The 16126-nt window shown below is 33.8% G+C and overlaps 1 protein-coding gene across 1 annotated transcript; it reads right to left on the reverse strand.

Annotated features, from left to right (window-relative positions):
• Positions 1-487: 487 nt before the first annotated feature.
• On the reverse strand, positions 488-15178 carry LOC111713165 (uncharacterized). The gene is made up of 16 exons (XM_023487982.1): positions 15079-15178; positions 13871-13979; positions 13624-13697; positions 11898-11973; positions 11524-11585; positions 9831-9899; positions 9558-9615; positions 9071-9436; positions 8500-8693; positions 7805-7888; positions 4024-7671; positions 3862-3965; positions 3753-3774; positions 3093-3203; positions 1398-1523; positions 488-1224 (listed from the first exon to the last, which is right to left on the reverse strand). Exons 3-16 carry the CDS (start codon positions 13694-13696, stop codon positions 713-715), a joined length of 5505 nt encoding a protein of 1834 aa, XP_023343750.1. The 5' UTR covers position 13697; positions 13871-13979; positions 15079-15178; the 3' UTR covers positions 488-712.
• Between the last annotated feature and the right edge of the window lie 948 nt (positions 15179-16126).

A 16126-nucleotide genomic window follows, 5' to 3' on the forward strand; every position in this document is an offset into this window, starting at 1 on the left:
GTTGTAGTTGTAGTTGTAGTTGAAGTTGTAGTTGTAGTTGCAGTTGTAGTTGTAGCTGTAGTTGTAGTTGTAGTTGTAGTTGTAGTTGTAGTTGTAGTTGTAGTTGTAGTTGTAGTTGTAGTTGTAGTTGTAGTTGTAGTTGTATTTACTGAAACATTAGCTATAAAGACATAAGTCATTTGTTAGGGAAAAGCATATTTTCTTTTATTTTCAAGCATTTTTAATTTTTATATTTTATCCTTGCCATCACCATTCTTTAGAGAATTTAGTTTAAAGAATTGTCCATTCCAAAGCAGTTTACTATTTAATCTTTTGGATATTTTTCTGTGTGGAGCTATTGGGAGAAATGTTGGTTTCTTAATAGCTGTTGAAGTTGTAGTTGTAGTTGTAGTTGTAGTTGTAGTTGTAGTTGTAGTTGTAGTTGTAGTTGTAGTTGTAGTTGTAGTTGTTGATGTTGTTATTGTTGTTGTTATTGTTATTGTTGTTATTGTTGTTGTTGTTGTTGTTGTTGTAGTTGTAGTTGTAGTTGTAGTTGTAGTTGTAGTTGTAGTTGTAGTAAAAGATGAAGATAATGTAGTTAAGGAATCAGTTGTATCAAAATCATCACCAAATTGTCCTACATTTATGCTGAAAATTTCCTAAACGAAATTTTCAAATTAATTTTAATAAATGATAAAAAGGATCTTTTAAATAATATTTAGTTCATCTCTTATTAAAATTCAAAACTTCCCTCAAAAAATGTTGATGTTTCTATATTTCTTGCTGTGGAGATCAGAAGATTGTTTGTAGATATACCAATTGTTGTTCTGATAGTCGATTTAGTTTGTGCTGTTATAGTAGTAGTTGGAGTTGTTGTTGTTAGCTGTTCTGGATTTAAATTTTCTGTTGTTAATGCCAAAGATGTGATCAAAGTTGAAGTAGGTCGAGTTGTAAAGATCATTGGAAGTTTTGATGTAACTGATGTTGTAGTCAAGACTGAAGCAAAAGAAGGTGTATTTAAAGACATTAAAGATGTAGATGATGCAGTTGAGGTAAAAGTAGAAGGTTGTGTTGTAGGTTCATCTAATGAATGGGAAGGGCCAAATAATGTAGTTTTAATTGCTGTTGATGTCTCTGTGGTTATTGGTATAGAAGCTGTCACAGATGGTGAGGAAGTTGCTGTTGATGTAATTTCTGATCCAGATGACAGTATAGTTCCAGATTCAGACCCAGCTGTTGGATCACCTAGGAACTTGAAAGCTTTAAAAAGAAAAGGTAAACTTTGTCAGAAGAAAGTGTGAATGTTGAATCTTGAAATTCAAATATTATGCTTAATATTTGCAGTGATAACTGTTGAGAAATAAAGTTCAAGCTAAAAATCTCAGATTTATTGAATATAAGTTGTAGACTTGTATTACCTAAAGTAGATGAAGGTACAGTTGTACTGAATACTGGAGATTGTGTTGTGCTTTTACTGCAAACTGTATTCGCTTCGCTCTCATCTATTTCTGTGCTTTCCATTACTGGTTTTTCAGTGTACATTTCTTATTTAGTGCTATGTTTACTTGCATGCATTTAGATGATTTATTATTTTTTAGATTCTTTATAATTTGACCTTGAATAAAAGCATTTTAGCCTTTAAAAATCATCAGGTATGCTAATTCTAACAACTTTGTGAGTATTTTGAAATGGCTGTCTTTTAGGGTTTTCATTGTTATCCAGAGTCCAAATTTAATGACTTTGAGCCATGCCAAAAACCGGTTTTAATTAAGCGCTGGCTGAAATCTTGAAACATTGAATACAATTTTAAGTGGAACTGTATTTGAGTCGCGTCTTAAATTCAAGCCGAGACTCAAATTCTTTATATTCGGCCTCAAATCGATTTGCACCTATTAAGACCTTTCGACCAAGCTCTTAAGATCTATAAACCATTAAAAACTTTTGTAAATTAATTGTGGAAACTTTTTTAACCAAATTAAGAAAAAATCTGTTTCCTAGATGTTTGCAGAACTGTTTGTGACCTGCTAAAAAAAGTTTACAGATCAATTTCATATGGAAAAACCCCTCTGTAAACTTTTTTCAAAATGTCCCACCAAGCTTTGTATATTATCTAAAGGTAGATTTATTCAAATTAGGTGAGAAAAGTTTTGCTGTTAATTTTCAAAAGTTTTCAATGGCCTATTATACTTAAGGCTTTAAGAGAGGTTCCGTCTTTACAGATCCAAATTGATCCAGAAAAATTGGAAATTCTAGTCTCTTTAGAACCCTGGTTTGGTCTTATTCTTCTTATTAGACTGCAAAATTATAAAAATTATAATGTCTATATGATTAAGACAAGTAGATATGAGAATACTCAACAATAGGACAGTAAAATATCTCATATATCTGTTCTAAATAATGAGACTCTATCTCATATGTCCATTTTGACTATTAGGACTATATCTTGGATATCTTTTCTTATTAATTGGATTATATCTCCAATGTCCATTTTAAGAATTGGATTATATATGCAAGTATTAACATGTTGAATGTTGATTGTTATATAATTTTATAACATTGTAGTGAGCCACAGAGTTTTATTATTTTTTACAGGTGTATTATACAGATGGACGATAGATATTTCTTTTTTTTATTGCCTAATGACAGAGCTTGCAACCCTTCAGAACAAACCTACAACCCTCTCTTCTAAAAGATTTGTTTTGTGACTAATTTTATATAATAAAGACCCAGCTGTCCCATCAAGTGTATTCTGATATCTTTTTACAAACTTTAACTTAATATATGTATTATTTACACTAAAAAAATAGAACCAAAGGAAATTCAAAAAATAGAACCATTGGAAACTCAAACTCCGCGTGGCCGTTTCAAATGTAACCCAGAGGGTGCAGCCAAAGGGTTTGATCATTGGTTCTGAAGGAGTTTAAATTTCCATTATTCCAATTGTTCTGCGAGTAAATGACATTCTTTTTCAAAGAGCTGGTTTTAACCATAAACCTTCATAAATAAGTGTTTAGATTAGTGATATTTAATAAAAGTTGTTGCATACCAAAAAATCAACTTTTTATAGAGGATTGCAAATTTAAATGAATAGGGCATAGCAATATCCTAAATCCCTGATGCAGTCCCTATTGTACTGCTTATGATTGTTGGTAAATAAACAGGTTTGTTCTGGAGCTGCAAACCATCAGGTTCACAGAGGGGACAGAAATCGAGAATGTTGTGTCCTAAGATTGTTAGTAGTTTCTAAAATAATATGCCCAACCAAGGGTGGAACAATGGCCATACATATCCCCCTGCTCTAGTCTTGCATAAAATTTCCCCTTGTCAACCCCCATCCCATTGTATTTAAAGTAAATTATCAATGAGAATCAAATTTTTTCAAAGAAAAGAAATAAAGGGTAAATTTCCTGGCAAATTTAGCTATTATAACTATTCAATATTCTAGAGACAAGATATGTCTCCTTTGGTATTATTTATTTTGTTTTATATGACATTCCATTTAAAGTGCATGCAATGAGATAGTTGGTAAGATTTATGATGTATTTTAAATATATGATTGTTGAAATCTTGAAAAATATGTTTATAATATCATAAAAATATTAAAAATTTTATTTAATAAAATCCTCAAAAATGTCCTATATATTTTTGCCCATGGCCGGCCCCATGCAATACAAGTTTTATATTGTTTACAACACTTAATTCAATTCATTGCAATTGAGGACTAAGAAATAAGAAAAAGTGATCAATAGTTTTCAAAGAAATTTATTTTATACCTAATTCTGTAGTTGTTGCATCCTGAAAAAAAATTAAACGAATTATGCATATTTTTCTCTTGTTATAGAATATGTCAATAAGACTCATTATAATAACTGTGTTACTTACCTCAACACAAACCTTGCCCTCATACGCTTGCAAACTGCACCAAAGATCACAAAGCTCATTTCCACTTGGGTCGTTCAGGTAAATACAGGTCACTGGTAGTGATCCTTAACACAATATTTCTCTATCAGTTTTATTCTTCAACTATGGCATTATCAAATGTACCTGCAGCATTTTGGGGTGTTAACCCAACCATAGACTCATATTCTTTCAAATTTGTCCATAAGAGACAAAGAAGGTCAACTGCAGAATTTCCTTGGTAAAATGCTGGGCATGGAGCTTTAGTTGTGGATGTAGTTGAATCAGTTGTAGTGGTTGTAGTTTTTGTAGTTGTTGTTGTTGTTGTTGTTGTTGTTGTTGTTGTTGATGTTGTTAATGTTGATGTTGTTGTTGATGTTGTTGTTGATGTTGGGGTTGATGATTCTGTTTCACATATTTCCCCAACATAACTTTGAATCTGACAATACAGCTGGCACAAGATCAATGCACTGGTTGGGTTTGTCTCATAAATACATCTTATACTTTTTGATGGGGTGGACAGCACAGGGTTGGCATCAAACTCCTCCTTTACCAACTGGAGATCAGACCACAACTCACAAATAAGCATATATTCTGGGTCATCATTAAACATGCTTGGACAAACATTGTCTTCACACATCTGCCCATTATACTGAATAATCTGACAATAAATAGTACAGAGCTCTTCAGAACTTGTGGGGTTTTCTGAATAAACACAAGTAACTGGTTTAAAGTCAGATGCCATTATGTTCATTAGGCTTCCCTGGCTTAACTCTAATTCTGTCAGGTCTTCAGCAAGCTTGCACAATTCCTCTCTTTCTGGATTCTTATCGAACTGTTCAGGACAAATAAAGCAGGTGTTTCCTTTTAAAATCTCAATTTTGCACCAGACTTCACAAAGTAGTTGAGAACTTGTTGGATTGGATAAATATGGGCATATTACAGTGCCTCCCATGTTTGTATTCAAGGTGGTTGATTCGGAACTAGCAAGTATTTGAAGATCTGCATGTAACTGACATAATGTAGAACTTTCTGGGTCTTTTGTAAAATCAACAGGACATGAAATACATTCTAGTCCTTTATACTTTTGAATTTGGCACCAGAGATCACATAAAGGAACTGAACTAGTTGGATTATCCTCATATTGGCAAACTATGGGTTTAAGTTCAGATGATGATATAGTTGATAGATCATCTGTTTCTTGAAGTAATTGTAATACTTTAAACAGATCACACAACTTGTCTCTTTCTGGATCTAAATCATATTGTTCTGGGCATTGTATGCATTTAGATCCTTTATATTCTTGTATTTGACACCAAAGATCACATAAAGGAATTGAACTTGTTGGATTATCCTCATATTGACAAATAATAGGATTAATTTCAGATGTTGATAAAGTTGATAGTTCTTCAGACCCTTTTAATAGTTGCAGCTCTTCATACAAATCACATAAATTCTCTTTTTCTGGATCTGAGTCATATTGTTCCGGACATTGAACACATTTAGATCCTTTAAACTCTTGTATTTGACACCAGAGATCACATAAAGGAACTGAACTTGTTGGATTATCCTCATATTGACAAACTATAGGTTTTAGATCAGATGTTGATATAGTTGATTGATCTTCAGACCCTTTTAATAGCTGTAGTTCTTCATACAAATCACATAAATTCTCTTTTTCTGGATCTGAATCATATTGTTCCGGGCATTCTACACATTTAAAGCCTTCAAGCTCTTGTATTTGACACCACAGATCACATAAAGGAACTGAACTTGTTGGGTTGCCCTCATATTGGCAAACTATAGGTTTCAGATCAGATGATGATATAGTTGATAGTTCTTTAGATCCTTTCAATAGCTGAAGTTCTTCAAATAGATCACACAATATGTCTTTTTCTGGATCTAAATCATATAGTTGTGGGCATTTTATACATTTAAATCCATTATATTCTTGTATTTGACACCACAGATCACATAAAGGAACTGAACTTGTTGAATTATCATCATATTGGCAAATTACGGGATTTAGGTCAGATGGTAATACAGTTGATGCATCATCAAAATGTGTTAATAGCTGCAGTTCTTCATACAGATCACACAGCTTGTCTTTTTCTGGATCTAGATCATATTGTTCTGGGCATTTTATGCAGATTGAATTCTTATATTCTTGTATTTGACACCAGAGATCACATAATGGAATTGAGCTTGTTGGATTATCCTCATATTGACAATATATAGGTTTAAGTTCAGATGATGAAACAGTAGAAACATCATTGGAACCTTGAAGTAACTGTAACTCTTCATACAGGTTACACAAGTTCTCTTTTTCTGGATCTAAATCAAATTGTGTTGGGCATTGTACACACTGAGAGCCTTTAAACTCTTGTATTTCACACCAAAGATTGCATAAAGGAATGGCACTAGTTGGATTATCCTCATATTGACAAACAATGGGTTTAAGTTCAGCTGATGATATAGTTGATAGATCTTCAGATTCTTTTAATAGCTGCAGTTCTTCATACAGATCACACAATATGGCTTTTTCTGGATCTAAATCATATTGTTCCGGACATTGTATACATTTTGAGCCTTTAAATTTTTGTATTTCACACCAGAGACTACAAAGTTTGGCGGAACTGGTTGAATGATTTGTATAAATGCAATATATGTCAACTTCTAGTGGGGGTTGTGTTATCTCTTCTTCTAATACTTGGAGTTGAAAGTATAATTCACAAAGGAGATTGTTTTCAGGGTCGTTCTGAAGTTCCTCAGGGCATATTACACATTTTGAGCCAAGTATGCTTTGGGTTTGACACCAAAGAAAGCATAGAATGTCTGAGTTTGATTCTCCTTGAAATGGACATTCTACTAGCATTGGTTTATTTAAGTTGCTTAAAGTGTTATTTGTCATTTCTAAGTTGACAAGATCAAGCCAAATGCTGCAGATTTTTTCTTGTTGTATTTTTCCTTGGTATTCTTCAGGACAGGTAACACAACTAGACTGACTGTACAGCTGAATATTGCACCAAAGGTCACACAGATCATTTCCATAGATGTTATTATAGTAGGGGCACAATGTTAATGCATTTGCAGACTGTGAAGTAGTTGACACAACATTGGAAACATTTGCTAACTGTTCCCAAAGTTCACAAAGAAGAGGTTCTAATTTGTCTACATAGGGACAGGGTGTTGGGGTTGTTGTGGGATTATCCATACACATTTTGCCTTTATATACTTGTACTTTACAATACAAATCACAGAGAAGAATGGATATTGGGGTAGTTCCTTTGTAAATACATTCCACAGGAAGAAGTTGAGCAACAGAGACAACTTCTGAGCCAACACTTTGCTGAAGAGTTTGCAGTTCTGTCCATTCACTGCAGACAGTTGAAGATTGAGGTAGCTGCAGATACTCTTCAGGACATAGGGTACATTTATAACCCTTGATCTGCTGTAACTGACACCACAATATACAGAGCAGGTCTGCACTTGTGGGATTGTTGTGATGGATGCAGAGAATCGGTTCTAAAGTATCATAGATTGGAACTGGTTTGTTATTTAGAGTATTTAACTCTGTCCACAGGTCACAGAGTTTATCAACCTCGGGGTCTAAATTGTATCTTGATGGACATGGCTGAATTGTAGAAAGTGTTGAGCAACTACGACCATTGAATATCTGAATCTGGCACCAGATATCACACAGCTCGTCAGCATTATCTGAATTTTGGTATTCACAGTCAATAGATAGATAATGCCCATTAGTCACAGTACCAGTATACATGTTCTCAAGGTTTACTAAAACAAATCATCAATATTTTACTGGATTTCTTAAAGAGTTCAGTTAGGATAATTGCTACTCATTTTAGTCTGATTAAAACTTATCAAAAAGTCAATGAAAAGAAGTTTTCAGATTTTATTGAGATTGTTCCTAGTTGTTGGTGCAGGTTACACAAAAGATTTTCCTGTGGCTGTCCAATATACTGGGAGGGACAGCTTTTAGTACATTTACTTCCTTCAATTATAAAAATGTTTTTTTTTAGTATGTAATTTGAAATGAAGATGATTCATGTAGGAAAAGTTCATTGATAACTTCTTAACCATCCCTTCTCCCATTCTTGAAGGTAAATCCCATTATTTCAGGGGAAGCTGACAGGTAGAGTGAATTGTAGTGACTTGATATTGAAAGGGATTTTAAACCTCAAAACATATGTTAGTTTTAACTTTTAGTTCACTAAAATAATACTCAAGTTTTGTTGATGGTTTATACAAATCAGACAATAAAGGAATCCCATTAAGCATAGGAATAAAGATATTAATTGAATTTTCCTCTTAGTTAGTTAGTTAGTTAATAAATTTTTTAGTGAAGATCATTCTATAGTCATACTTAAAAGTTTGAAATGTGACAAAATACCGAATATCTCTTACAATATTTAAAGGAAATAAAAGAGGGTAACCTATAAACCGTCACATGATCAAGATATCGTCATTTTCTTAGCTTGAAAAAACTATTTCCTTAATTGCTTCTGCAGCATTATTTGCATTTTGCTTCCATTTGTAGATATTACTTACAATAATTGCTAGAAGGTTTTAAATAAGCTTTTGAATTCAGCAACATTTTTTTTCCTTGATAGAGAAGAATGTTGCACCAAAGTTTGCAGAGTTGGTTTGAGCTGGTAGGGTTGGAAAGATATAGACAGGAAACGGTTGGGAATGTATTTGATGAGATAGAACTAAATGGACCGAATAATTCTACCAGTTTCTGTAATTGAGCAAACAGGATACACAACAATTCTTCCTCAGGATCACCGGCAAACAAACTTTAAAGTGAAAACATTGAAACAGTAGAAAAGTATTATGTCAATGTTCTTTAAATTCTATTTTTCCTAAATTAGTTTTCTTTCTTGTTTTTGGCATTCATGAAGTTATAATAATTCAGAAAAATGTTTAGAGGGATAATGTAAATTAGTTCCAATCAACAAAATAATAGAAAAGAACTGATTACCCGCCTCAAACTATAATTTTCTAGTCCTTACATCTGTGAACTCTGAAGTTGTAGACCTTTGACACTTCAACTATGAATTCTTTAACTATGGACAGAAGGTCATAAGTAGAGATTTTAGGGATTTGAAAATCAAAGTTTAAGACAATTAGTCAGTTTATTTATCTTAATAAATTTGATTGTTTTAATGATTTCCTCTGGCACTGGTTAAAAATATGAAATCCATCAGAAACTGTTATTGCTGTTGTTGTTGTTGTTGTTGTTGTTGTTGTTGTTGTTGTTGTTGTTTGAAGAGAAATAGGTAAATTCCCAGGGTTTGTTGATGGAATAATTGTTGTTGAGGAGAAAAGCGGTGAGCCTACAATACTTGATGCTGTTGTTGTTGACGAAACATCAGTTGTTAATGTTGTTGTTTGTTGTGATAACGATGATGATGATGATGATGATGATGATGATGATGATATTATTGATGATGATGATGTTGGTATATTTGAGGTGGCTGGTGTTGTTGTTTGTCTTAATGTCTCTAATCTCTTCTTTATCCAAAGTTTCAGTAAGTATCTGCAGCGGAATATTTAAGCTTAATAAACAAGAAAATAAAAATTTTCAAATAAATTAAATTTTTCAAATTTAGTTTTTGACTGAAATATGATTTTAACGAGTTGAATAATAATCTAGCTGCCTGATCAGAGGATCATTTTTATTGGAAGATTGCTGAGTTTGAGATTGTTGTTGAGAAACTGAAATAAAAAGTTAAACTAAAAAAATAGGACCCTAGATACTTTTAGTTCTTTAATTGAAAATAAAAGGTTACGCTAAATTACGCCTGACGGCTACAGTACCTTTCAGCTGGATTGCTCATGACTTAATTTAGTCTAAAGTTTTGATAAATAAAACTTTTTACTAATAAATGATTCCATATATTTTATAATTCTTTAATATTTTTTACTAAAACCTGAAAATGATATTTGAATGCCAGGAAGCGCCGACCCATTCTCTATGGTGAAGGTTTGGTTTGGTGAAGCTAAAAACAGAAAGTTTCAAGAAAAAATATGTTTAGACTGATTTAATAATGGTTTTTGATTTAAAATCTATTTTATTTAACTTATGCCTGAGATACAGGGTAACCAAAAAAAGGATGAGACTTTAAAGACGACTTTACAGAATTTAAGCAGATTTTTTCCTCCTAACATTGTTTCCCCGGTCCAGCAATAAGAAACCTTGTTTACCCTGTCTAGCAAGTAGAAACCTTGTTTCCCCGGTCTAGCAAGTAGAAACCTAGTTTCCCCGGTCCAGCAAGTAGAAATCTTGTTACCCCGGTACAGCAAGAAGAAACCTTGTTTCCCCGGTCCAGCAAGTAGAAACCATGTTTCCCCGGTCCAGCAATAAGAAACCTTGTTTACCCTGTCTAGCAAGTAGAAACCATGTTTCCTCAGTCCAGCAAGTAAAAACCTAGTTTCCCCGGTCCAGCAAGTAGAAACCATGTTTCCCCGGTCCAGCAAGTAGAAACCTTGTTTCCCCGGTCCAGTAAGTAGAAACCTTGTTTCCCCGGTCCAGCAAGTAGAAACCTTGTTTACCCGGTCCAGTAGGTAGAAACCTTGTTTCCCCGGTCCAGTAAGTAGAAACCTTGTTTACCCGGTCCAGTAGGTAAAAACCTTGTTTCCCTGGTCCAACAAGTAAAAAACCTTGTTTCCCCGGTCAAGCAAGTAGAAACCTTGTTTCCCTGGTCCAGGAAGTAGAAACCTTGTTACCCCGGTCCAGGAAGTAGAAACCTTGTTTACCCGGTCCAGCAAGTAAAAACCTAGTTTCCCCGGTCCAGCAAGTAAAAACCTTGTTTCCCCGGTCCAGCAAGTAGAAACCTTGTTTCCCCGGTCCAGCAAGTAAAAACCTTGTTTCCCCGGTCCAGCAAGTAGAAACCTTGTTTCCCTGGTCCAACAAGTAGAAACCTTGTTTCCCCGGTCCAGCAAGTAGAAACCTTGTTTCCCTGGTCCAGAAAGTAAAAACCTAGGTTCCCCGGTCCAGCAAGTAAAAAACTTGTTTCCCCGGTAAAGCAAGTAGAAACCTTGTTTCCCCGGTCCAGCAAGTAGAAACCATTTTTCCCCGGTCCAGCAAGTGGAAACCTTGTTTCCCCGGTCCAGCAACTAGAAACCATGTTTCCCCAGTCCAGCAAGTAGAAACCTTGTTTCCCCGGTCCAGCAAGTAGAAACCTTATTACCCCGGTCCAGTAAGTATAGAAACTGGCTCCTTACTAAGTCAAATCATTAAGCAAATTATTTAAAGACTATAAGTCAAGGAAAAAGGAGTCTTTAGAGACTCATTCTTTGTGGTTTAGTCTGTAAATTAATTAACTTTAATGTGTCAATCCCGTTAGATTTACTGAGTGTTCTCGAGTGTGTTAACGATCGTCAGCGATCTCTTATCATTGCCGATCAATCATAGTAAACGATTCACACTCTTCATTAATCCCAGTATAAACGATTTACTGTTTTTTAAGGATCCACTGTCGTTAACGATGTACCATTGTCAATGAGCCGTTATTGTTAACGTTCCACCAATTTTGACGATCTTCTGTTGTTAATGTTTCATTATTGTTAACGATCCCACGATTGTTAAAGAATACACACCAAAATGTAATCTCTAATCTATACCTGATACAAGTTGACTGGATTTTCCTGGACTAGAAAATCTTGATAAAAGTCCTCTTGCGGATCTAAATCAAATTGTGACGTAATTATTCAAAACGAAACTTGTACGTAAAAAAATTGATAATATAATACAGATTGCTTTCCAATTCTCATTCTCAAAATAGTACTTCTTTGATAACGAGGAAAAGTCCGGATATATAATAAATTCATTCCGAGTTTTTAACAATTTGAGTAATTTTTGCTAGATATAGCGTAAAAGCAAATGAATTTTATTCTAATGTGCTAAACAAAATTTCAAATCAATCGTTAAAAAATCAATCTTTAATTGTTAAAGTTAATAATCTTAAAAATGAACACATTGCTTTGTGTTCCTTTACCTTAAATTTAGCTGGGATATTTTATATTTGTGAAGAAGTTGTTCTATCTCTGGTATTGAGAGATCTGCCAGATCATCTTCAACAAAGAAATATAGATAAAAAATAGAAAGGTTATGTATGGAGCAAATTTTTTCAAAAATTGTTTATCTAGATCAACAAAAATATACTAAAAAAACTATCATTATTTATATATATTTTATAAGAATGTCATGAATATTATGATGAATATTTATTCTATTTATCTATTTATTTATTTATATACGTATTTTTTTATCTATTATATAGTCATCTATTCATCTATTTATTTATATATCTATTTAATATCTATCTATCTATCTATCTATCTATCTATCTATCTATCTATCTATCTATTTAAATAAGAGTAAATGGAGCAGTCTAGGTAGGTATTGTAAGATATAGAAATTAATTTCTTGAGGTTTCTTTATTGCCAACCTTGGAGTTTATGCAATACCAGGATATATTTATTATCATATATTTATTATATATTAGCTCAAGTGCACGGCGTTGCCCCTGGTAAAGAAAAAATTTGGTTTTTGAAAAAAAAATTATTTCGAATTTGTGTAGCTTTTGTCACCCCTAGGGTAACCAGGGGTTCTCTAAAAAAAATTTCAGCTCATTCGGTCCAGCCGTTTGGCCAGCCATAGCTGACATACATACAAACGAATATATGTGAGCGAAGAGCTCTTTATTATATAGATGTATATGGAAAAGTATGAAACACATATAGTATATTTCATTGTAAAATAATATTTATATATGTGAGGCAAATTGGTCAAGGGGTTCCTGAGTTATGATCGGATATTCGAACAGATTTTATATCCTATCATAACTCAGGAACCGCCCTGACAGATCGGCCTCAAGTTTTGATTGAGTAGTTCATTTGACTCACGGGAACGTGTTTAACTCGGCTTAAAAATTTTAAAATGAGCTGCATGGACTTATATTTTAAGGCACAGTTGGGTTCCAAAGCAGGAACTGAATAAGCATAAAGTTCATCTACTCTTGGGAATAGAACCGTAGGGGGAAAAACTGAACAAAAATTTCTGAAGTATCCTTCTGTAAGTCTAACCCTGTATAGAGTGCATATCATTTTATAGGCAAAGACAAAATGAATACATAAAATCCTATACTGACTCAAGGGCGTCTACAGAAATAAATCAAAGCGGGGGGCAAAATATGCGCGAAGCGCAAAAAAAAGATTTTTGACCCTCCCCCCCCTAAGAACTTCATAGGGGGGGGGGGGGCAAAATTTGAACCGTAAATTCAAAACATTTGGCTTCTCGGATACTTTTGGTACACATACACTATACATACAGTCCAATTACCATACAAGGACTACTTTATCTCTCCATTAAGCAAAACTAGCAGAAAAATACAACAAATTAATGTTTTTAATACTCTTTCTTCACTCTTCAGTTTTAGATTTGAAAATTGTGATAGCTCTGAGTTCTAGGGGGGGGCTAGCCCCACCCGCCTTACCAGGTCTAGGTAGGGGTACTGCAATCCTTGCCCCCCCCCCCTGTATACGCCCTTGTATAATGCTGTACTATATTTATATATCCCTGAATATCCTTCATCACAATTTCTCAAAATAAACTACATCACAGCTGTTGAATAGGATACCAATGTAAAAACTGCTTGGTATATATGAAGTGTGGATACACATACTTAATTTTCCTTGTAAACCCCTTATTTATTTAATTACCTTTACTACGCGAATACGGTCTTGCATAATACAATGCTGGGATACAGAATATTAACCAGACGTAAACTTGCATCCTATAATAAAACAATGTCGAATATACACATGTGATAACTCTCGGTCAATTCCTCGTCTCCAACTCGTTTTGCGGGATGTTTCACAGACCAGAACATTGAGTTACGTAACAGGGTAAATAATGATATTATATAGATTCTACTAGGAAGAAGGGACGAGAAGAGCTGAAAAGTACCTTTTGGTGATCTGTTCGTTTATTATTTACTTGTCTTCATATTATAATCCTTCGTTAGCAGGTTGGCCCTTGACCCCGGCCCCTAGAGACCCCTCTACCAGTTTCAAATCTAAAATATTCAACGAAATATTTAAATTGTATTCAATATAAAACAAGGTCGATTCTATCTAAATTGTGAAGAAGGTCTGTTATTAACCCCTGAGAATGGCAGCAGTGTATAGTGAGTAAGTATAAAACCACAACAAATTTGTCTCCTCCTGGTTTAGCTCCTAGCTCCCACGGTCTTAAAGTCTCCAATATCAAAACAATGTCAGGATATCAAGAGATAAAGGGGAGAAGGGAGGGGAGAAGGGATGGATAGAACGGAGGAGAGAGGAGAGGGAGGTAAGTTAAGAGGGACGAGGGAGGAGGGAGAAGGGAGAAGGGAAGAGAAGGAGGATATGAGGAGGGGAAGGTTTGAATTAAAGTAAGAGGTAGGAAAAGAGAAGAATACGAGACGAGGAATGGGAAAAGAGCAGAGTGAGGGAGTGAAATAGAAGGAAAGGTAAGCAAGGAATGAGAAAAGCTGAATGAGGGAGTGGAATAGAAAGTGAGGTAAGCGAGGAATGAGAAAAGCTGAATGAGGGAGGGGAATAGATATTGAGAGGTAAGCGAGAAATGAGAAAAGAATGGAATGAGGGAGTGAAATAGAAGGAGATGGAAGCGAGGGAGCAAGTTCATGAGGTAGTTAGGGGAGCAGAATAAAAGGGAAGAATAAAAAATAATTATTTTTAAACAACGAAACATAAAAGAATTTTTCGTTTTTTTATTTTTTGTCAATTTAAGATAGATTTCAATTTTGTTTAAAAATACCAAACGCACCCGGTACATTACAAAATGTTATGAGACGTGACAAAGTATGGAAATTACAAGTTTATAATGCAAGGAAAGTTATTTCAGAGTACTGTCGAAGTCTGACATGGGATCCATCTTTCACATAAAAAATCAATGAAATATTCTGGTCATCGGAAACTATTATGTGAATTATTAAAATTATCAAAATTTAATGCTTTTAGCCTCCCCGGATACTAAACGAACACTGATTCATCTATTCTTGTTTACAAATTCCGCCCAGAGAGAACTGGTTTCAATATGTACGCAGAGTATAAGCAACTGCAATTAACTTTCCTTGCATTTTAACCTTGGGTAGTTAAATGTTTAGTGTTTACCTAATAGGTTCTGCATTCACAGATTTAGTCATTTTATTTTATTTCCTCACACTCATATATGTCTCTATTTATCTGAAAACATTAAAAATATCAATTTTGTAATCGCTGAACCACCAACTACCGGTTCAAATTTGAAACGACAATTCAAATTTAAAGATTAAGGGAGGATTTGAATCGCCGTTTTCTTATTAATAATTAATTTTTGTCAAATTTCAGTGCACATGCTAAATTTTAGAACCAATGCAATAAATGAGGGGTCCTTGTAATTTGAAAACTGCAATTACAACATTTTGTGGTAAGAAACTCACCCATTTACAGCTCTACACAACGCCCTAGGTGTTCAATAGATATATACATATGCTGGTTTATGGTCTAGAATAAAATCAAACAAAATCGTTTAAATCTCCAGGATTTATCATAAACTCGGGTTTCCGGTCTTAGATTAAATCGTTTAACTTTTTTTATCTAAACTTTTCAGTTTCAGAATTAGTTTTCTAAATTGTACTCTGGTGAGAGAAAGTATTCTAGAAAATGAGTACGATTTTTAAAAATTGATAAAAATGAAGATTGGAGATAATTTGGAAATCATTCATTACTTTCATCATTAAAAAATGATTTTTGCTAATCAAGAAATATTACGTTTTTTTGTTAAACCATGGAAGTGGAAACTTTTGAATGAAAGGAATGAGTCAAACTCATTTTATCTTACTAATCTTAATCTACACGCCAGAAAATTTTTAAATATCTATTTATAGAAAGTTTAGAATATAGTTGACAACGGATATGTATAATTGATCTATTGTAAGAGAGTATAAAGTATAGTTGACAAGGGATATATATAACTGATCTATTGATAGAAAGATTAGAATATAATTGACAAGGTATATGTATAATTCATCTATTGGTAGAGTATAGAACATAGTATGTATAATTGATCTATTAATAGAAAGTATAAAGTATAGTTGACAAGGGATATGTACAGGGTGTCCCACGAAACATGACAATAGGAAGACGACTTGAAAGTCGTCTTTGGTATTTGAATTTATTT

Source organism: Eurytemora carolleeae, unplaced genomic scaffold (assembly GCF_000591075.1).
Source record: "Eurytemora carolleeae unplaced genomic scaffold, Eaff_2.0 scaffold1261, whole genome shotgun sequence".
NCBI lineage: Eukaryota > Metazoa > Arthropoda > Copepoda > Calanoida > Temoridae > Eurytemora > Eurytemora carolleeae.